General features: G+C 35.2%; 1 protein-coding gene across 41 annotated transcripts in view; it reads right to left on the bottom strand.

Moving 5' to 3' along the window:
- Positions 1-24,246, bottom strand: part of ABI3BP (ABI family member 3 binding protein) — a 152,181-nt gene that overhangs the window by 48,085 nt on the left and 79,850 nt on the right. For 12 of the 41 annotated variants that reach the window (XM_054056979.1, XM_054056987.1, XM_054056981.1 and 9 more), the window contains 18 exons: positions 23,843-23,908; positions 23,252-23,326; positions 19,568-19,630; positions 18,431-18,496; positions 17,998-18,063; positions 16,284-16,358; positions 15,257-15,331; positions 14,324-14,398; positions 13,689-13,763; positions 12,409-12,474; positions 11,117-11,197; positions 8,132-8,200; positions 5,349-5,396; positions 4,917-4,991; positions 3,215-3,262; positions 2,647-2,721; positions 1,098-1,145; positions 170-244 (listed from right to left, as the gene is read on the bottom strand). In XM_054056979.1, coding sequence (XP_053912954.1) covers positions 170-244; positions 1,098-1,145; positions 2,647-2,721; positions 3,215-3,262; positions 4,917-4,991; positions 5,349-5,396; positions 8,132-8,200; positions 11,117-11,197; positions 12,409-12,474; positions 13,689-13,763; positions 14,324-14,398; positions 15,257-15,331; positions 16,284-16,358; positions 17,998-18,063; positions 18,431-18,496; positions 19,568-19,630; positions 23,252-23,326; positions 23,843-23,908 — 1,221 coding nt within the window. The remainder of the gene's footprint in view (positions 1-169; positions 245-1,097; positions 1,146-2,646; positions 2,722-3,214; positions 3,263-4,916; positions 4,992-5,348; positions 5,397-8,131; positions 8,201-11,116; positions 11,198-12,408; positions 12,475-13,688; positions 13,764-14,323; positions 14,399-15,256; positions 15,332-16,283; positions 16,359-17,997; positions 18,064-18,430; positions 18,497-19,567; positions 19,631-23,251; positions 23,327-23,842; positions 23,909-24,246) is intronic. The other 29 variants (XM_054056995.1, XM_054057006.1, XM_054057011.1 and 26 more) reach the window with 25 other exon arrangements.

Raw genomic sequence — 24,246 nt, 5'->3', positions numbered from 1 at the left:
TAGTTGATTATCTTGTTCTATGATAGCTATATAGCAGGATTTAATTACAACATTAAACTGTAGCCTATTAAATAAGTATCTGTGTACCTTCAGAGAACTAATCAATTTTGACAGTTTTCAAGCTGATGAAACTTTCTTGCACTAAAAGGCAAAATACTGATAAGCTTACTTGCTCTAGTTGAAGGAACATGTGGACTGGGTGATGTTTTAGGTTTGGAAGGCCCACGACGTGTCTCTTTAGGAGCTAAAAGAAAGAAAGAAACTGGGTTTCACTATACTAAAATTTTCTGAGGTATGTGTGTCCACTCTACCCATAATAGTCAATAAAAACAGAGCGAAGATTTGAACCAAAGATGTACTGTGAGAGCAATGCAAAAAGAAAGGGTTTCTTGAGGAAAATCAGGTTATAGAGAAAAGAAATAATCTTCTGTGGCATCATCAGCTAAGCATGTGACTGAATTACTGGTTCTGTTTAAGAAGAGGGCTTAGAAAAATAAAGAACAGAAAACAAAATAAGTAGCTTCAAATACAGATACTACTGCTCTGTAAGGGAGGTTGTACTGAAATGGTTAGCAATACCAGATCAAAATGATAAAAATGCTTTAGCCAAATGGATCTACCTCAAGGAAGCATATGACCTAAAAATCAGTGAAGTGATTCTGTTCTGATAGTGGCATTGACGTTTGAGTGAAACAGAATTATTTTTTTTCATTTAGTAACACTGGGGGAAGGAAAGCAGAGACAGAAAACTTGCAACATGCAGCTCTGCACACCCAAACTATATGATTGACTAAAACATTGCCACCTCTACAGTACAGATGAAAATATGCAAGTTAGGATCCTGTTCTAAACTGCCCTCTGCCTCTTATCACTAAATAGTGAAGGAATTGCCCTACATAATGTTCATAACAACTTTGAAGGCACAAGGATCCTCCTCAACTGTTTTGTAGAAAATAAGGAAAGAGACAGAGAATCTTGATTGCTCAGTTACTAAGGCACATACAAAGAAAGGTTACAATATTTTGCACCTCTGTTCTTAATGATTTGTGTTGAAGAGGAAAGACAGCATAGCTATTCAATTAAGAAAGTATCATTACCTTCTGTTGACCTTGGTTTCTCAGTTCTAAACGTAATTGATTCCAGAACTGCATTAGCATGATAAAAACCAAATACAAGTATTATCAGGAACAATCAAAAACCAATCAAAACATTACAATCGCTACCTCCATAATGATCATATCATCCCTACTACAGCCAATGACAGATGGTGGCTCTTCCTTGAAACTCAACACACGTTAGAGTATTATGCTGCTCAGAACTGTCTCCAGTTCAAGGCAATAGCTCTAATACAGAACAGAGCCCAAATATAATCTGAAGCTTTTGTAATAAGCCACAAAGAAATTGTGGGTAGTTTTTCCGCTTCAGTTTTGTACACTTTCCTGACTTATTTCAAGTCTTTTATTCAAACAATAGGTGCAGACTTACAAGAGGGGGAAGGAACTTTAGTTGTCATCTCTCCGCCCTTTCTCCCAGCAGAGGGGGAATCTAATACTGCATATAACTTGGATACCTGTACTGGGTCTGGCTGGGATGGAATTTATTTTCTTCATAGCAGCCTCTCTGGTGCTCTGTTTTATATTTGTAACCAAGACAATATTGATAACACACAAATGTTTTAGCTGTTGCTGAATAGTTCTTCTTACATCATCAAGGACTTCTTTGGTTTTCATTCTGTCCCTGTGCAAGTTGGCTGGGGATGGGCAAGATGCCAGGAGGGGATATAACACTGACAGCTGAACCAAATTGACCAAAGGGATATTCCACCTCATACAATGCCATACTCAGCAACAAAACCTCTCCAAACCCACTGCTCCTAGACTGGCATTTGTCTGCTGGTGGCATGTGGTGTGCGGTGGCCTTTGAATCAATAGTTTTTCCTCTCTTTTTCTCCCTTGTTTGTTAAATTGTCCTTGTCTTGAACAATGATTTTTTTCTTCTCTTTTTTTGCTCTTCTGACTCTCTCCCCAAACCCACTGCAGGTTAGAAAGAGCAAGAGGCTAGTAGGTGCCTAGTTGCTGGCTTGGATGAAGCCACCACAGTCCCTCATGCAATTGTGAGTGTGAGTTGTGTAACTTTCTTCCTCAACTATAATTAGCATGGGGTTGTATATTACTCCATGCCAAACTATGTAAACAATGTTATAGAAAGTGCTACACATTCTTAAACCTCTGAACAACACAAGGGCTGTGCAAAACTGAACTGAAAAGTAAAAATGAAAGTGCCTGGGAATTTAAAAGCAAGTATAAAATTTCAGAAATACAGAAAATAAACTCTTCCTCTTTGCAATCCCAGTCCTTTTCACTTTCCCAAAACTCAAGCAAGTACACAAAGAATAGATCTATTTCCACTAACAACTGCACAGAAAACGCCTAGTGTTGCAATGGCTTAAAATGTGAAACAGAAATTAAGATAGAGATTTCAAACTTACCAGGTTACTTAGAAGTTCTATACATCATGACTTGTTATACAGGAATGCACAAGCATATACACCCAAGGGATACATATAAATACGAAGCTTCACTGATCACAGTAGAATTCATAAGATACATATATCAGTATGATAAGGTGAAGAAACAATGTACTTACCGGGTTTGGTTTGTGGCACCTCTGAGCTTAGTGGTATTCTATGTTTGGAGGGAACACGCTGTGTTTCTTTTGGTACTGAAATGAAAAAAAAAAAAAAAAAGCAACTATTAAACTTTTAAGAACCGAAACTGACAGAACACATAATATTAAAAAAGAACACATGCCTTTGGAACCCTCTGGAAACGAAAAATGCTTATATGATTAGTGAAGTCTGGTACAAAAAGGAATAGTGCTGATGGAGAAACCCTGTAACGGGATAACATAAAGCAAGGCCAGTAAGCATGAACCAGTATAAAAGATGAAGCAGCACAGGACATGAATTGAATACAGAGACACATGGTCAAAGGTAGAATGTGTTGCATCCACCCACTTTACAGAACACATTTGTGTGAGAAAACCCAAACAAGAAGATTATGAATTGTTAGTATAAAACCACACACACACAAAACCGAATAAATTTGATAGTAAACAATCATGGCAGTGGAGTGCAATGAAGATGTTCTTGTGATGTTCAGTGCATACTGAGAAAAATGCTAGATGTGATGGTTCCTGTTGGTAAAACTGTTACCTATTGTTGGTTTTAGTTGATCAGTTCTAAGGGTTATAGATTCCAGGACTGTATTAGAAACAAAACATAACAGTTATTATGAAAATTGAAGAGAATAACTCCACTTACAATTAGTATTACTTGTTTAGTAACTGCATTTTAAATTATATACTGTGTATACTGCCTCGTACAAGATCTGTTTTATTAAATGAAGCTTCTGAGAAATCAGTGGAAGCTGAAACATAATGTGAGCTTAGTTATCTTGCAGGCTTTGATTAGATGTTAAAATATGTATCACTCCCTTTTTCAGAAAATGTTATTTTAGGGACACAAATCTCTCCCTTTTGTGGTGCATTTCATATATGGTTTATATATACAATTGGAATCAGAGATAATTTTCTTGTTTTCTGGGTGCTATATTATTAAAGAACTTAATGGTGTATTGCATGATCACACCCTTCAGCTCTAAATTGGCATCTAAAATGAAACCTGGTGTTTAAGAGGCATGAGGATCTGAAATTGATGCTCTTTTCTTGCATTTCTTACACTAGAAACAGAGACAAAATAGAAATTATATCCCTCTCTGTGTCAGTTCTTCTGTATGGGTGAAAAAATTTCCTTGCACCTTTTAAGACTATTACAAGATAAGCGGATGATATGGTAAAAAAAGTTCTGTATGTTATAGGTTCTTGAAGAAACCATAGGTTTTTTTTTAACACAGAACAGTACAAACCTGAAACATTTTTATAACAAAACCATTTTTTGAGAAGGCTAGAAAGTAATGAACAATGGCCATAGACTCAAACACTGAGTTTATGAAAAGTTGTATTTTCAGTTGCAACTTGGAAACTTTCTTTTACAATCAGCCACCATGGTTGAAACATCATCCAAGCACAAGGATTTTGACTGTTTTCTACATGAGGAAATTATATCTAATAGATAATATCAGCTTTCAAAAATATTGATCTTTGTCTACAATTTTAAAGAACTCCAGTGAAGTGATTATCATTAAATACTTTGCATCTACCAAGAGATAACATATGTTCGTATTTGACACCTTTGTAATTTTCTGTTGATAGTAATAACTGGACAGCAGAGATAGAGAGTAATTTTTTATACCTACCACTAAACTCAACTGTACTCATCTTTAATGACATAGTATAAAAATCCAGTATTTTGGAGTATGACATAAATGACCATTAATGCTATAAATATTAATACTTATAAATAAACAATAACCATGCCCTGTGTAATTTGTTCATAGTGCAGAAAATAATAATGTCATGAAATTAAACAATTGTGACTTAAAAGGAAAAGTTATTTATTCTATGAGAATAGTAGCACTATTGCAACTATAATAATAACTATTGTTATTGTTATTATGAATAACATCATTATATTAAAACTGTAAAACTATATTGTATTAGAAGTGTAGCCACAATACATACTTTATTTGTTAGATATTTTCTTTGGTTACCACTGTAATCTGAGTTTAACAGTAATATTATCCTCCTTCTGCCATGGAGCAGCGTACTCATTCTTTCACATGATGAAAGATGCCTAATGAATGGTACTACTCCTGAACACTGCAAATAAACATTGATCACACATGAGAACACAAACCCTCTGTGTTTTAACTGGCTCAGATAACTAAACAGCTGCTCAGAAGTACGTTTCAATCCCATATAAACAGTATTAAAAATAATCACACAAAGCAGTTTACCATCTTTAGCTTGTGGGATATGAGGTTTGGGCGAAGTTTTAGGTTTAGAATGAAAACGTTGAGTTTCCTTTGGAGCTGGAAAAGAAAATGTGGGTAAGAAGTTGATCAGCACCAATCTAAGCAAGAAAGTAGAAGTTTAGTTATTTTTGAAGTTCAGGTTTTATTTTTTTGAATGAAAAGCTGAGAAAAATCACAGAAAAGCATAATTATAAGATGATTCAGAGCTGCCAACTTTGTTTCCTTTAAAAAAGTGGACATTTCAACTGTGAAGAAAGCAATAGGCTTAACTATCATGAATGCCAAGCAAGAGAATTACCTAGAAGAAAAGTGAAGTTTAATTAAACAATCCTAAGGCATGAAGTGATTAATTTAATTGATGCTTTCTGTGATGAAAAATGTAAACATGACAGTTTGCCAAGGAAATATTGTTACCTATCGTTGACCTTGGTTGTTCAACTCTAGCTGTAATAGGTTCCAAGACTGCAACAGAAACAGTATGACACAGTAAGTAGGGAAAATACTCCAGAAAACTAATAATTATTCCACTGGTAAGTATAAAAGCAGGTGTTAATACTACACTGCAGTAATGTGGAACTTCGAATTAACTCTTATTTTTTTACAAACAAGGACAATTAAACTTCCTAATTGTAATGGTTCAATAGGAAAAATATAATTGCACAAACTTGATGGCAACAGAAGCAAAATATGCTAACTGAAAACAGTGAAACCCGGAACAAGCAAGCTAAACAGAAACTAAACTAGGAACAGCTAAACTCAGAGACAGCAAAGGATTCTTGGTATACAAAAATGCCAGGTATCCCCAAACTGAAGTCTGCTGCTTGAAAGTGACATACTGACCATGACATAACAGTTGCATTTTCCCTCTAGAGTGAGCAATCAAACAGAGAGCTAAAAGGCTGCTATTGGTACAGCTATAGAACAATATAACTATAGCTGAAAAACTTATTTTGGTAAAGCGTCTTAGTTTATTTTCATTATGTCCTCTCCTAATTTGGATCACAAACCAAATACATCATGTCCTTTTCCTCCTCACAAAATACGCGCCAAATTAGGGGAAAAAAAGGGTGGAAAAAATCGTAACCCTAAATCATGAAATAGCAGAATCTATAAAAATTTCCTGGAAGTACAGAAAATATGTTAAAATACTATTAACTGATAAACTCTCCCTTCTCAAAGCAGTATTAACTAAAGCAACATAGAACATACAGCCATACAGACCTAAAGACAGCATTTTCTATAACCTATACTCACATCCCAAACCCTCTGATACATCTACCTATTTTAAAAAGAGGATTTACAATAAATAAAACTACAAAACTTGTTTTGCAACTGATGCTTTTGATACTACAGTATATTTTACACTTCTAGCAACATTCAGTGTAATATAGCCTAGTATTAATACTGCTGCAAATCAGAAAAAAATACTAAACAGTGTTACTTCTTTCTGTCAACAATGGCCAGACACTGCATAGGAAACTTAAACTAGTTACTAGTCTTACTAATGTACTCACTGCATATCCCTGATCGCAATGACTTTTCCACTATGTAAGTTCATGAACTACCTTCAGAATTCAAGTTCAATGTATTTTTCTATATAACACTCATTTCCATTTTCAGCTTGCCTTCAAAAACTTAGTGAGTTCTTACAAAGAAAAACAACCACTTCAGATATTGATAACAAAATCAAATCTGTTAGGTCTGCAAATTGTTTTCTGAAGCAATTTGTTTTCCCTTTGTATAAATATTATCCCAAAATAATGAATTATTTCCTTCTCTGGTCTCCAGGGATAAAAAGTTGACTTTTTTTTTCTTTTTCATATTCTGCACTAATAACAAGCCTCAAAGTACACAATTTCAATAGAAGTGCCCTATCACGTCTAGCTTGAGATGTTTTAGTCTTAGCAGATTCTTTGGGCTTCAAATGAGTGGATTGTGATTTTGGATCTGGAAGAACTGGAAGAACCTTAGTTTGTTAAAAGCCAGCATTTAAGTTGAAAGTAAATTAGAAGAATCACATTCAGCAATGAAAAAATGAAGTCCAGGAAATGATCTTTAGCTCTTATCAATGAATAAACACAGAAAAAAACGTGCTATGGGTTTAATGCAAAAAACATTATTGTATATGGGCAAAATAAGCAGACAGAGTCTTTGAAGAAAGGGATAATCAAAGAGTTGTATCCTCATCTGCAGCAGAATTAGCTTCTAGAAGTTTAGCTAAAAGCCAAAGAAAAGAGAGCTAAGAAACGATGCTAAGTAAACATTGTTGTCCAATGCTGACATTGCCAATTCAAGGTTGTTAGATGAGTTCTGAGACTACTTCATAACGTCAAACTTACTACAGTCGGAAAAAGTGAATCTGAGTGATTTGTTCCTAACAATCAAAACAAATTGGTTGTGTTTGATTAAATAATTTACACAAAGACTTAAAGCCATCCTCATCCAGTGAAGTCTTATAAATTATGTGGGCTTCATCTAGGTTTTAAAGAGCAAAGCTATACCTTTGAAAGCATCTTGAAGTCCTTCTCAGAATACAATCTGCGTAGAAAACGCAATGACACAAATTGTCCTTTAAATGAGACATAACATTTTAAGGTTCACTGTAAAGGACACCTTTGTTTTTAGTATAGTTTGAAAACATATTTATTAAAGATATCACTCACCAAAAAAGGTAGCTGTCATGTATTTCTTTATATAATCATTCATCCTAACTAAAGCTAGAATTACTTTCTTTTTCTTAGATTGAACCCAAGTTTCTGTGGATTAATTGAAAAGATAACAATATTTTCCTTAAATCTGAGGAATTATCAAGCAATGCTCTGTCATGCGCAACAAAAAAATTTCCCCCTTCTGCAGAAAATGTTTAGCAGTTTGTACTTCTAGATGTGATTTTTAGCTAAAGTATATTACTTTTGTATTTAATAAAATCTTTGTTATTATGATAATTCTTAGTCTTTCCTCTTCTAACGTAATTGAAGGGTCTAATCATCACTCTTTGAATGATATCCTGTCTTTTACAAGACAATATGTCCATGATAAGAATATGGAGAAATAATAAAGCACCAAAACTATATTTCCATTTGTTGTGTTTGAAATACATATGAATAAGCAAGAAGCCTACACAAAATTGTTTCCAACTGCACATGTTATCAGACCAATGAAAAGAAGAATGACTAATGATGACTCATAATCGTTACCCTCTGCAGTCTTTGGATGTTCATATGTGTAGGGACTCCTAGTAGTGACTGACACTGGAATGGTTGCTGCTGGAATAAAGAGAATTTTCATGAGACAAATACAGGTTCATCTATACCTATTTCTCAACATTTCGTATGGCTTAGCTGCTCTTGCTTCCCAATCAAAATCTGCCATTGTTCAAACAGAACATCCCCATTGTTCAAACAGAAACACTAAGTGATAAATTTACTGAATGCTCTTAAGCATTGTCTAGTATGATCTTCCTGTTCTTTGCCAAATTCTTCTCCCAGTTGCCACATGTGGAGGTACTGCTCTGTCATCACAAAGATCAGCAGTGAATTCTACATCTATTTAACAGCTGAAGGCTACTTTTTTATATCTGCCAGCACTGAGTACTGTACATAATGTACTACAGTTCCCTCTATATCCAAGCAGGGAAACCCAATAAGCAGCATAATATACTACAAGTTAGGTACTTTGCACATCCTTCCAGATCCAACCTAGGGCCATATATTCAATACAACATGTTTTTCTGATGACACTTAAATCACTCAGATCTGTTTTTTTCCTTTTCATCTCTTTGTTATTTTCAAATAAAAAATTCAACAATGTCATCCTCCACCCAACCCCAAAGAGATTATGAAAGTCTCTGGTAATAATATCTTCTCAGCCCATTTAAAAAGAAGTTCATTAATAGCTATATAATTCACATTTCATGTTGACTTTTCTTGACAAATGAAGAAAGTTGAGCAAGGAGATGGATTTCTCAGAATGATGATGAGAGAAGAATAAGATTGGGTGGAAATAAAATTACTTTAATTTCCTCTGACCTTTCTGAGAGCAGAGTACCTAAAAAACCCTCCCAGGCAATATAAGAGAAGCTTAACATAAAAGTGATTCTTGTTATTATTGAACAATTTGTCAGATTATTGGGTTGTAAGGACTGAGCAGCCAGGCAACCTGAGGCTTTGAAGGACAGAAAATACTAAGACAGACATGCATCAAATTGTCAAGCAGAGTCTTCATAGGCTGAAAAGGTATAGTTCCCGGGTACCACTATCCTTCACAAGATGCATGTTAAGAAGTCTTTCCAGGACCCTCATAGTCCTGGTAAGGGAGAGAAGACTGGAAAAGGAACAACTACACATATGCATCAATCTATCGAACATTACTCTATCTTAGCTTCAGTACTGTATGGCGAATACTGAAATTTACAAATAGTAGGCAGCTGAGATCTTTCTCTACAACAGATATGTTCCGCTTATTTGTTGTTAAAACAGTTCTGCGGTTATCATGCAGAAGTCTCGTATGACACAAGTTGAAATGCACGGATGAATATGAAGAACTAGTGTTTTGTACTAGAGGCACAAGAGTGGAAAATTATACTGTGTCTACAAGGCCTCAACAGGGGTTCATTATAAAGAGCTATTCTTGAACTTTTCTGGGAAGAAAATGTTGCAGTGCATGGTAGAAAATTAACTACATTTTCCTTCCTTGAATAATGGAGAACTTAGTATTTTTAGATAGAGTAACATCTAACAGTAATACAAGTGAACACAACAGTTGGCCGCAATCACCTCGATGAAAAGAACTGTTGTGTTTAATGCAAGAAAAAAATTCAGTCACCCAAATATCAAGAAGAATGAAGCTGCAAACTTCTACTAGAAATACAGCTGATTGGTTGGAAAACCTGAAAAATTTTGTTTGTTTTTAAATATTTTTTTTTGCTTCACTGCAAAAAGACAAATAATTTACCAGAAACAGTACAAAATCCTATTAAGAATGTAAGTCAAAATTAACTTTCAGGAATTCTGGTTTGATCCAAAGTGGGTCATTATTAAGTCAATGATCAAGTATGACTTTGGCAAATATTTGTCATTATTTTGATTCACTGTTAAAGGAGGGTGACAACGACTGTGACGACACGAGTTTCTCATTTAAGCTGAACTCCCTAGTGACCCTGGAATACAGAGGAGATTCTGCTCTCTACCTATTTTGCAACCTATCCAAAGGGCAGTTTATCCCCTTGCACTGCATATTTTACATGTCAAACAAGAGCTTCTGAACAAGAATATCATCATTTGTCCCATGAGCACAAATGACAAATTCACAAATGCCTACTCACAGGAAAATCATTACAAGCTTAATTATGATTCAAAAATGGTTCTTAGGATTCCACCTGATTGATCAGTAAAATCACTAACAAGAAAGAGACAAAAAAGAGGTATACAGAATTGTGTAACCTTCTGTGTAGTTATATAGAAACTTGTTATACAGACATTCACAGTGGAAACATCAATATACAGTGTTGATTCAAGGATGTAAAACAATTTTACGCAACACTTTACAAATTAGTTGCTTTTTTTTCTCTGACATTTCAAAAAAACCCCAACCTATGCAGGATTCAGATCTGTATTCAGATATAGGTATCTACAGCAGACACAAATGTAATTAATCCTGTAATACACTACACTAAGAATGTTGTAGAAGCTGTAATCACCATGAAAAGCTAATTATTCACACTGTTTTGAGACAATTCCAAGTCATAAATACCTTTTAGTTAACAAGCCTCACAAGGAATTATTTGGTTAGAGCAATTCATTTTATGATAAAAAAACAATTCACAGAGAATCTGGAAATAATTTAATAATATTGCCTAATTTCCTCCAGGATTAAGAATTATATATTTTCTAGACTCTGTGTTGAACTAACTTGTTATTATGAAATGAAAAGCAGGATAACAACTTCCTTGAATGCCAGGCTACGCAGCTTGGTGATTTGGGCTATAAAAGTTAAAATCTTTTTGCTTTGCTTCAAATTTTTTTTGTTTCAATACAAAAATAATATTCCTCTAAGTGTGCAGCTCCCCTCAGTGCCCATCTTTCTGATGATCATGTGCTAAGCGTCACACAGAATAAATTTAAACTAAAGAATACTACTTAAGTGACACTTTATAACAAATGTTTGCTGTGGAAATTAGTTACCGGGTTTAGTTCGTGGCTTTTTGGTTCTGGCACGTGGTCTAGGTTTGGATGCAGAAGGTGTGCTTTTTGCTTCTTTAGGAGCTGAAATAAATATACTGAGTTATAAGATTATCCTTTCCACCATATCACACGAAAATTACATTCTTCAAGCTTGAAATGAAACAATGAATGGTCACTGGGAACAAAAGCAAATGGTGAAATCAGATTTGCTAAGAAGACTTCTCAAAAATCTTCCACAGACTACACCACCACAGCAAAATACCTCCTTGTCCTTCGCTTAAAAATCAGTGAACAAATTTAAAATATGTAATTGTAGCCTACGGTCACATCAAAATGTTCCTTTCATCAAGTTAGCAAATTAATTTTTGTTAGATACCTAAGAGGCAAAATAATAATGGTGTTTATCCTTTTGAACTCCAAGTCAATTTTAAGCAGTCAAAAGACAGCTGTAGACAAAATATGGTAGAGCTGGCAAAACATGAAATCAATAATAAGGGAAATGCTTCATAACTGTAGTAATTGAGTTCTGTTACTAATAGATATAACATCATCTAGATGGTAACAACTAAGAGCAACCAGTCCTAGAAACCTTTTTCCCCTGAACATGCATTGGCTCAAACTGCAATTAGCTAAATATAACTGTTAATATGACATCTGATAAAGCTTCAGGTGGATTTCAGGTAGTATAATCAGTAATTTTGTTTGTATTTTTAAAGCAGTGCTGTGAGACCTCTTTCCAAGAAAGGTTTCATAGCAATGGACACAGTGGCAAAGCAAATGATATTTATAGAAGGAACAGAGTAGAATAAGACATATGAAGTGACTGAAAAGTGTTTTTCAAGACAAAATGACATTCAGAAAGATTCATAAAAGAACAGTAGAATAAACAAGTCCATCCAGTGCCACAGGAATCCTTCACTGAGAGTTCTAGGATTAATGTTCACAATGCTAATTTTGCACTTGGCCTTTCAATATTATTTCCAGTGGGTTTTTAATGATTTTCTAAGACTAAAAGTATTTTGGTGTAGAAAAACCTCCAACAAAATGGAACACAATTCTGAACACAAATTTTACTGTACTATAGAACTAGCAAAACAGTATGAAAAAAAAAACCTCAAGTTTCTTTTTATCCTAAGTTTAGAAAACCCCTTTCTGAATGCTTATTCCCTAACTTTATTCCTCTCAGAGAAACGGATTAAATATAGCAAAAGCTATGAGATAAAGTGAAAGAGTAAAAACCGTGTCCTGGACTGCAAAGAAGAGTGACCAACAGCTGCAGAAGCATGTATTACCTAATGTTGATTTTGGTTTTTCAACAGTGTGAGAAGTCTTAGGCTCCAAATGTGGGGATTTAGGGGCTAGAAAAGAAAAAATCAAGTGTAGTCGAACAAGTTATTAGACGTATCAAAAGTCAGCCAAAAGCATTATCTTTCTGTTAATTGAGGGTGCTTTTATGTTTTTAAAATGGAGTAGATAAACATGTTACTAAGTCCTATTCTTATGCATAACACCCTACACTTGCTTTAGTTTTGTTTCCTAAGAAAATAGACATTGTGTGCTCGTGGCTACATGTTGAGAGTCTGCTTCTAGGGCTCCTCCCCCATATCTATGGTCTCAAGACATTTTCAATCCATTAATTTGATCAACAAATACATTATTTTTATGTTGTGGGAGACTAATAAGAACGGATATCTGAGGGCTTTGACTCGAGTAAAGACTGCAGTTCATAACAAATACCAGAGGATCTACCCCAAAGAGAAAACTACTGAAAATCTTTAGTCAGAGCCTGCAGTCGATTGTAAGACATGTATAAGAATCAATGACAACTCTGGGAATGCACAACATAATATTTATTGATCTGGTACCTGAACCACTAAAGGAAGCAAATTCATCCCCCTTAATCCAAAATCAGAAGAAAATGCATACAGAGATCTATTTTTTTTTTTTTAATAAGAAAGCAGAAAAGGGGAAAAAAAGACACAATAAGATGGTAAAGTTCCCATGGTCAAAGAACACATATTGTGCATATGAATGTTTACCCTTCTGCTTTGAGAAAGCTCCACTATTTCCACTAAAATGGCAATCCTTTCCAATGAGTTCCTTGCAGGAGGATTTATTGATCACATAAGTAGTACTTTACTTTCAATCAACAAACTGTTGTGACTAGTAAAGCTGTAAAGCTGCCACCTTTACCATAATATGTCTGTGTGAATGTAGGAGATGGGAACTGGTAAAAGGGATTATAGAAATAATAATAATAATATATATCATTCATACAAGCGATATTACAAAGCCATGTGCCACTCAGAATTTTTTTTCCCTTCCAGGTCTTTAAAAATTTACAAAACTAAAGAACTCATTTATGTTTTTATCACTGGACTGAAATGCATGAAACTGATGAGCTTAACTCTCATTCCTTTTGCTAGGCAACATTCAATGACCTATTTTAGAATGATGAGTTAGTCAAGATGCTCATGTATTGCGTAACTCCTGTCTTTTAAGCAAGTTTTGCTTAGTTTTAGTGAACATATGTCTCTGCGTACCAACTTATACAAATCATGTGCACAATTACCAGGTTTCACAAGCTGTACTTCTGTGGTAGCAGATGGTTTCACTTTAGAAGGAATAAGTGGTATTTCTTTTGGAGCTGAAAGAAAGAGCTCAGTTTGCAATCAAAAATTGTTTATCAAGGGTTTCCCACAACAAAGTGCACATGCCATGAGTTTATATCGAAGGGCAGACAACTTAGTATGGAATGTCAAGGCGGTATGATGAATTCAGAGCTTAAAGCATGGAATGGAGATGACATTGAATTGCTGTGCCTAGATCGGAAAAAAGATTCTGTGTCTCTGAAACAGTTAAAATTTGCACTATAAGAGCCCTACATATTAGAGACAAAGTCAACACATGCATGTGCATGAGATTGAGAGTGTGAGAGAGAAAATGCTTCAATGAAAAGATGATGGAATTTTTCATGCAAGGGGCAAATTTTACTTCTCTGATGACAGTAAAACCATCCTGAACGGTGCTCTTATACAGAGATCTATCAATAAGAATCAGTCTAATGACAATAGAAGAATAAGAGTCTACAATCAGAAAATAGAATAATGATTATGCATGTGAAATGATATGCTAGAAGAAAAGCATTCATATGGGGTGTAGTGCTCAAAGCAAACACAGTTTTTCACTGGGTGAAAACAACATTACCTAATGTTACCCTTGGCCATTGAAAAGGACGAGAAGTTTTAGGTGTGAAAGATTCCAGAATGGATTCACTTGTTGCTGTTGGAAAAAATTATGACAGTCATAGGAGAGCAAATGGAAGAAACTGTTCCTTCATTAGCAAACCCAAATTTGTTTTCACAAGAAAAACAAGTGTGTCACTAATGCTTGGACACTTGTCAGTTTAGTACATGTTAAAGGGAAATTCAGTCTTTCGAACAGCACAGAGCTTCAGTGACTATAAATCAGCGCATTTGTGATGTGCAGAAATTCTGCATGTTCATTTTCTCCTGCCTTCATTGCAACTGGTCTGGATCTCAATCACTGCCAAGCAAGATTTTAAGTCAAACATTTGAACATTCTGAGTTTTGGTCCATTACTTAAGGAAGATGGTATGGTGTAAAATGTAAGAATTTAATGAAGAAGACATGCTGAACAATCAATTAGTCAGACAGTAAAATCATACAAATTTGGAGTAGAAAGCTGACAACAATTCCAGCTATGGTTTCAGTCCAAAAGTATCAAGTGTCTGTTACTTGTTAACCAATTTCATGCATTAAGGATACACTCACCTTAGTATTTTTTAACAAGGCTACATCAATCGAATGCAGCCTACAGCATACATCACAGTATTTTCAGCAGCAGAACTGGACAATAAACACTGTTTTCTCAGTTATCTGAGTGGTATATTTTTAAAAATACTGAAGAAAAATCACATGGCTGAGTTGACATACGCATTTTAAGAGCAAGAAATAACCAATTTCAACCATTAACAGCAATCTATTATGAATTCAAAATTCAGGTGTTAGGGTCAAATCCAAAAGTGTGCTGAAAGAGAAGATAATCAGTGTACTTATTTCAGTGGGTTTTAGAGCATGGTTTGAGGTACTGAATTGAACTAGGTAGAGATGATTGTACCTGGTCCAGTATCTGTTGTTTCAGGCTTACTAGGTGTCACAGGGCTTGAAAGAACAGGCTGAACACCACTCAAAGCTATAAAAGAACCAGGTCACAATATCTATGATTATTAATTCTACACATAGAGGTTTTTTAAATAACAAACAAATATATCTATATACCTAATTTTGTTATACAAAGGTCTACCCACAATAAGCATACCTTACCTTGACAATGGACCAGAGCTAGTTTGGAGTGAGAGGTGAAGCTAGTGTTTAAAATGACAACTGAATCTAAAATGTCAGCCAACCAAATCTGATATTACTTTAGATAGCATAGCCCATGTAGTTTAAAGCAACCCAGAAAATACATAGATAAAAGAACTTCTAACACCGCGGTTATAAGCATAAAGCACTCAAAAAACACAGAAAAAATATAATATGCAGAACTAAAAAACACTGCAAATATATTTCTGAAAAAGGGACTGTTTAAATTCTCTTTGGTGTTTCCTGTTAAGATTTTGTCAGTCATTTTTAATGTTATGTAGTGTACATATATACATGTGTAAAAAAAGAGTAAAATAAAGTAAAAAAAAAAAGCACTGAACCATTAGAACTAGTAAGAAACAAGCTTACTATGCTGTCATAAATAATACAGAGTATATAAACGCATGTATCCACCTATCCTAGAGTACAACAAGAAACTTCAAAGAAAAAAAGCCAAGTAACTTTAAAATTCTTATTCAGCTTTAGGCACTATTATTATTAAAGCAAGATTACTTCATTTAAGTCTACATCAAAATAGCCCGAATAGCTTTTTGAGAGACAAAAGTAAGATCAAAATCACTACTAAGTGAGTTTCTCAGCAGTAAGCACAAATTGTCTTGGCTGATGTGAAGAATGGTATTTTATCTACACTGTCAATCATGACTCAAGCAGAAGACAAATACCACGCATGGACAAAGTATCTGGGACTAATAGGATTTAAAAAAAATGCTATTAAAACACCAGAAATGGTTTAACTGCTAACACTAATGCATTACTATTACCTATAGTTGTTGTTAGCACATAAGGTGTTCTGGAGAGTGGAGGGATAGATATTTCCAGGTCAGCTGAACTTGTAACTGCAGAAAAATGTAAATAACCCTGAGAGACAGATTCTTATTGGTGTACAAATGAGGGGTATGTGGGAATGGTGAAATCAGAAAAAAAGTAAGATTGTTTTACATTGCTTTACAAGGTGCCAGCACCACTATAATACAGTAGCGTGAAGATGAACTGGTGGTACAAATGATGAAGAAGCTGCTGCAAGAAATATGATGAAATATTCAAAAATATCAGACAATGTGATGGAAAAATATAAAAAGAACAGATAAAAAAATAATTTAAGAGGAGGTGAAAAGCAAAGAAAGACTTGCTTATGGCTTGCAAGACGTGACATACAGAAACCCAGTTTAAAAACACTAAAAAATAGAGACGACAAAGGCGACATCTACAATTTCTGATACACAGAAAGAATTTTCTTGCAAAAGAGAAGGTGGAAGAACCCTACAAGGATTAATATAGGCAAGAATTGTGGCATCATTGGAAAAGACTGTGAACTATATGACAGCTAACAGAAACACAAGATTTTTTGAGTGCTACAAAAACAGACTTCAGAATCACTTTCCACCACTTGGACTAAGACACTATGAAACATGGCTACCATCTCTGGGAATCTACAATTCCATTTCTTCGCCATGGGAAGGATACGTTAGTACCGTTCGTCACACTTCTAACTTGCACTTGACTTCAGGTCTGTAGACTTACCAGCCTACTTGTGTAATGCTTTTGTAACATCATGGGCCAAAAAATATCTCAAAGCAACAGGACTGGTCTTGTACATCTGCCAATGTGAAAGAAGCTATAGCCATGAGCATTTCCACCCATTGTCACCACTTGCCATATCCAGTGCCTTAACTAAACAGGACTTTTCATATATGGCTATGTCTATTCTTCACACCAGCATAGGCCCAAGAGAAATAACAGTTCATCCAAAAGAACAATAACATCTTTTGGGACAATCCCTGCTTTTCATTGTCACCAAGTTTGCTAGAAATCACTACCAAATTAGGTCATTAGCACAGCCAGGCGCAAAAGGCTGCCAGTGTTTCAAACCTTGAAGAAATATGCTGTGCTTCAATGAAAGCTGAAAAAAAAGCATCGTTCTTCACACACTAATGTGACTTCAAGAAGTAATAAAGCAGAGCATTCCCAATTCCAGTTAATGACAATGTAAAGGTACAAGCAGATGACAACTGGCTGCCCTGCAAGTCAGCACCAAAGCAACCAAGAGCTGCACTCTTGGACCAAGAAACCCTGGTGCGCAGCTGAGCTGTAACACCGTCCTCTTCTGCCAGCCCAGAAAGAATTTGCCATTTAAGAACACTGTCATATTTTAAAGTCTTGGAGAAAAGAAGACCATCTACTAAAACATGGAGAAGCAGGGGAATGATAGCTGAAAGCAAGGTGTGACAATGAGTTCTCTACGCAAGCTGTCATTCAGTCCCTGCAGAAAATGCTTGTCAGCAATGGAAAAAGCGTGGAACTAAATAATAGGATTGCAGAATAAGTGTGATGAGTGTGTTGCCAAGCCAAGCTGCACCAAGTCTTCATACTTTCCATGGAAGGTGACAAAGATGCCAGGTGGTTTGGAATGGGAGGGATGATGGGGAGTGAGCGAGACAGGAGAAAATGAAGAAAAGAAGATTTTTTGCTAGTTACCCATCACAGTTTGCTGGGTTGCCAGGGAGGAAGGAGTGGTAGATTTCAGCCTTGGTCTCCGAGTAGCTAAGATCAAACACAAAAAAACACTTTCAGGCCCTCAGACAGGCTGTTGTTGCATGAGTGGTATCAAGATAGAGCTATAAACAAGGAGATACGGCCCTGCTTAGGAAGGCTGACATGTCATAGAAGCGTGAACCTATCTTTCAGCTGGCACATATACCCCAAGGTAACAGAGTAAACCTAGAAATGGAACCCCAGAAAAAGGCAACAGAAAGCTTACAAATGGAGTAATTTCTAATAAGTAGCCACAAGTGATCAACCACATAATTGACCCACTTTTCAGGACATCCAATCATCTGAACAGCTCATCATCACAGAGAAAAGCACTGCCAAAATAATCAACATAGGATGGGAATCACAGGTTATTTACCCTTCACAGTCCTTGTGGTTTCCAGCAGAGTAGATGAGGTGGACTCCAGGTCTGGTCTCTGGCTTGCTATGGTCAGACATGGAAATTATCTTGAGATACCCACACAATCTCGGCAGAGCAGTAAAAGCAAATCTGGTTCAGAACATCCCTGTAATTAGGTCTATTTAAGGCAATGTGTGCCTTTTGCTGGCAACATATTGTGACTCAGTGACTAAATTAGCCATCAACTGTCTTGCCGTATTGAGTTGAAACTAACACAATATTCTTAAAAATACAAAAACTAAATGACTCTCCATCAGCTAAATGGAAAAATGGCTAAATATCTGCTTTACCAAACAGCTCCTTACATTTCCTTGGTACATTCCCTAAAACCAGTCATTGCAGGCTGATCATGGAAGCCAAGAGACCCATCTTTGTTTTCAGAATACAAGATGACAGGTAGTGTGTACCTCCCAAATGAAAAGAATTACAAATACTTCCTTATTCCATCATTCCATCATTATTCTACCAATTTTCAGTCATACATCTAACTCTCCTTAGCAGTTCAATAATTTGTGCAAAAAATGTATTTTCTTATTGTTGTTTTCATCACTATTATTATTATTGTTATTATTATTATTTTTACAAGGAGCAGATTATATAAGGCCCCATCATTCCCACAAAAGTCCTCACTATTCCCCATTACATCTGAAAATCCCCGTTCTTCCTTTAGGTTAGTATCTATGCCAATGAGTAACATGCCTGTTCATAAAGCTTGAACTTCAGTGCTTGTTAGTGAAAACATTGGAGAAAATAACTGATATCTTGTAAGGAAACTATGGGACAGCTATAGCACCACAATAAGACAAGCTGAAGTAAAATTATATTTCTGCCATATTGGAACATCACATTCTAGAAAGAATTTTCAAATTAAAAAACTGCAGCAAGAGACACACGAGCGTTGCATGACAAGTTCATTTTGTGAAAAAGTGATTTTTCAAGAGACGGAAAAAAGCACAGAATAAAACGACAGAATCATGTCGTTAGTATGTCAAGTGTTTTTGCAAGCCAAAGTGATTAACAAACCTAGGCGTTGTTAAAAGTAGATAGTTTTCATCTGAAGTGATGGCAGGAGAATAGAAAAAATATCATATATACCCTCTACGGTTTCTTGGTTTGCAAGGTGAAGAGAAGTAGATTCCAGCTCTGATCTCTGAGTAACTAAGATTAAATCAGAAAACTGCCTTCAGATACTACAGATGAACAATGTTTTTTAAAGCAATGTTCATACGTAATTCTACATGAATGAAGCCCATATTACATACAGTTTTTTTAATAAATATTTGCATTCATCACAGTATTATTCCATTTTTTTTAAATCAGAGTGGCCCAGCTGAGTTAACGTAGAATACAAACAATTAACTTTTTAGTGACTAAGACCTATCAAGCAGAAAACTACAAAGAGGAATTGAGAAATTTAACAATTAAGTATCTCCTTGTCATCACTTATATAAATGACTGACCACCTCACTGACACATATGGCATTGCCACTGACAGGAAAAAAAATCAAATAGTTTTGAATAAATTTTAAAATAATGCTTTTCATATTTAAGCATTTACAAAATGACAGAAATTATGATGGAATCACTGTTTAACCATCACTGTCATTGTGGTTTCCAGAGAAAGAAAAGTTGTGTGCTTCAGGACTTGTCTTGGGATATCTAAGATCTGAGAACTTGAGATGTTATGGCAGTCTCTCTATGCATATGAAAGCATCACTTTAATCACATCCGAATAAATCAGTATTTAGACTGTAGTTTCTTAGGTATACTTATCCTACCATATAAACAATAAATCATTTTCTTTGGTCACTTTGAATTACCAAAAACCCTGCACCATTTGCTAAACACTGCTCTTAGTAGACAGTAATGGCCATCATGATATTTCAGACCTGTCATTTAACTGCAATAAATGACAGATCTCAAACTTCATTTTCTAGCATCAAATATTTTCAAACTATAAATTGAAAACTAGTCAATGAATATCTAGCCAGAACTTCAGCCCACATCAAAGATACTGTCAAGTTTTTGAAATGACGACTTTATACTTAACATGAAAAACAACTACCTAGCTCTCATTACTATTTTTTTCATCACTCTTAAATTCTGAACTTTAGAGTGAAAATAATATATGCTTGGGAAAAAAACAAACAACAGCTTCTCTGCAGAAAAATGTGTACAGCTGAAGTTAGTAAGGGTTTCCATCAAGAGCTGAGCCAACTAGAAGAAGAAAAACAGATTGTGCTTTCTTAACCAATAACTGTAAGCATCTTCTTAGTTTACAGGAACCAGTTTCCATTCCGAAGAGGTATTAAGTACTTCAAACAGACAGAACCTTCTCTCCACACTGCTAGAGAACCATGAGCTAAAAGAATCATCACATTTATTTTCCAGAAACCAGTGAACAGATATGCAAATGGCAATAGTGAAATGCAAAGATCAGGATAAAATAATCCCTTTACTTGCATACAAATATATTACAGACAAATAGAGTGTTTCTGATAAAAGCATAGACCAAATTCTTAACACAAATAGAAGAGAGGTCAAATAGTAGATTTAAGAAAACGGAATCAAATTTTGAAACTACCATCACACTGGCAAAAGTGTTTTATAGGAAAACTGGAAGAGCACAAATTCGATGGACAAATAGAGAGAAAATTTCAAATATGGAATTCTTACTCTGAAAGAACTCCATTAGACTCCTACTGTCTAAGCAAGCAAAATGTTTTGGAAATGTATGTGTTTGTAGACAGGGTGATGAAGGTGAAGAGAGTTCCAGAAATTTCTCCTTTTCAATGATCCATTTGGCTACACACTTCTCTGTGTCTCTGGGCTATTTATTGTCCCCTCTATTTTCATTTCGTTTGCTCCACAAACATGTTTTCTGAATTACCTACCCGATGTTTGCACCTTTACTAGCACTGAGTTGAAGGTTAAACACAGTTAAGATGGCAAGTATAAAATGGTATAAAATAGTATAAAACCTACTTGTCAGTGTACAGGGCAATACTATAGAACATTTGCAAATATCTAGAGAGGTCTGCAGTAGAAGAAAACTTTCAGAGTATACCAAAAGAAGAAAAGGAGAGTTCTTGTGTTCAGCATAAAATTTGCCCTATAGATGAAGAAAAACATCAAAGAAAATGGCTTGATTCTTTAGGATACATGCAGAAGGTCATCAAGCCTTTTATCTCCCAGAATAAACATAATTCTTTTTTTCTCCTAGGCCTATCTGGACTACCAAGTCTTGAGCTATTCTACAAAATCCCTGAACTTGACTTTGCATTGCCCACTGTGCTGTCTTTCATCTCCTTACTAAGAATTTTGTCACTACGGTATAGCTTAAGAGACCTCCTTCGCAATAAATATACTTGAATATTCTACACAACTGAAGTATTTAGAAGTTTTTTAACTGTTTTAAAACCACAAATGAAAAGTCAACAGAAAATAAATCTATCGAGAGAATTTCCTACACATGTTCCATAATTGTAACTAACCAGGAAGACATCATAAATACCAATAATCACAAAGCTTCAGCATAGTAATGACAAAGCAATCATAAAATAAAAAGCAGTATAACTTCAAGTAATATTGTAGTTATCAGTATCAGGATACTCTACATATAATGGTGAAATTAAAGTTTGCTTTCCAGCCTCACCATACTCCACAGGCACAGAAGAGCCCAGGAATTCATATTGTAAAATTTTATTACATTAAATAATATATAACTGGATAATGGCAATTACAGGTAATAGTACCAATTAGTATCACAGAAAGTGATCTAAGAATTAGGAAAGAACCCCAAACCCAGCATTATAAGCATCATATACACTGCCTTAAATGAAAGTAGTATCTGATGCAGAATTTTTATCTTGCAGTTGTTCTCATCGCCAAAGTAAAGAAAATCAAACCAACATTTCATTCTTCTAATTTCTTACTGTCAAGAACACTTGATTTGCAAGAAATGTCATTATCAGATTGGATTGATGGTATTTCTGGGATTCCAGATGCTTTAGATGTGAAACTATCTGCGTTCCATTAAATGTTGAAAAGAAAATCTGGATTTAAAATGTTGAGAAATCTCACTGTTGCAAGGCCAGCACAACACATGACCCAGCACAAGCTGTGGTTTTCAAGATGATGTAACTGCAAACAGAAGCAAGACACTGAATGCTTAAAAGTCCTCTCTGTATTATGTGAGTAAAGAGAAAGATATGGAGCCAAATAGGGTGGTCATGGCATCCAACAGCTAATGCTAGACAGAACGCCTAAGAATCTTCTTATTTTAAACTTTCTGGAATTTAAGTTACACCATCAGGAAAATGAAATAGTTACAGGTCCATTCTCCACTATTTGGGAGCCTAGATGTTCATTGCTATTGATCCTGTTATTTCTGAAGCATTTACTCCACACCTTCAGCCGTTAGAACTGTTTCATTCAGGGGTTTAAACAAAACATATTAGCTTTTACTCGTATCCATCTGCAGTACTGCAACTTAAAAAGAGAACAGTACGTAATAAGACATGCTAAAACCTGTTATCATCAAACATAGCAATATAGATTTTTAAATATATTAGGAATGCAGACCAGAATTAGAAAAGCACTTTCTGTTTTAGAGTAATAAACAAATTTTCCTAAGTTAGTCTGGTATTTAAGAGAGCAAGTTAAATATGACAGTTCGGTAATTATTCTAGTTCATGTTAAACTTAACTAACAAGATACCAAAAATATGATGAAATCTCTGTGAAAATTTCTATTTAAAATTGCATTTGCAATTATTACCAGGTACAGCTGACAGCATTTCTTTGATGTTAGATGTCTCAGATGTTGAAGGAATGTGCTGATTTTCATCAAAAGCTGAAAGAAAGTCTGGAATTAAACTGAGAACTGACTTCAGAGTCACAGTATCTGGACAGCAGCTGTTGGGCAGTGCAAGACAACACTGATGTGAGATCAAGCGAGATGGCAGCAGCTTTAAAGATCAGCTGTGAAATGAGGTATTGAGTAATCACTGAAGCTGGTAAGAAATAAAGTAAGGTCAGTTCTGGTGTCTCATGCTAGGTAGACTTTTCCTCACTGGCCTTTTTTTATAAGTACCTATTCTTCGAAAGAATTTGCAACTACTAGAAGAAAATTAAAAGCAGCATATGCTAGCAGGTGTCTTTTTGTTACTTAGCCACTGTGGTAAAATTATTTTTCAGCTCCGATTACACAGAAATGGCCAAGTTGAAATGTGAGGGGAGTAAAAAAAAAATCCAGCCTAGCATCAAGTAGTTTTCAAAGCAATGTGTCTGAATCAATTTTAGCACTGTCCACAGCCAATGGAAGTGATGGCAAGCAATGGAATAGCTAATGGAATTATATACTATTTACCTATCATGCTCCTTCTGGTTTCCGTGGAAGTATGAGATGTGAATTTCAGGCCTGGGCCCTCGGTAGCTAAGATCAAATGTGAAAACAATCTTGAAACAAAATGAGATCAATCTTTAGCTAAGGTAATCTTCAGCCCTTTATTAGCAGGTCCAAAAGGTCTACATTTATTTTAGATTTATTGTATACAAAATTTTAATTGATATTTGTAGTAGTCTACTGTGTTCTTTGTCTTGTGAGATTGGGTTTTTTTTGGGATCCATAACATCTAATTTTGAGGCATTTATTACAAGGCCAGCTCTCTGCATCCAATTTTAAAATTCTGTCTGATAGCAACAGCTGACAGCAATTCCCTCATCCCCTACACTTTAATTTGAAAGTTCTAAATAAGTCTTTTAAATAAGGAG

This window comes from Cuculus canorus, chromosome 1, assembly GCF_017976375.1.
Source record: "Cuculus canorus isolate bCucCan1 chromosome 1, bCucCan1.pri, whole genome shotgun sequence".
Classification (NCBI taxonomy): Eukaryota; Metazoa; Chordata; class Aves; order Cuculiformes; family Cuculidae; genus Cuculus; species Cuculus canorus.
This window is presented reverse-complemented; position numbering and strand designations above follow the sequence as displayed.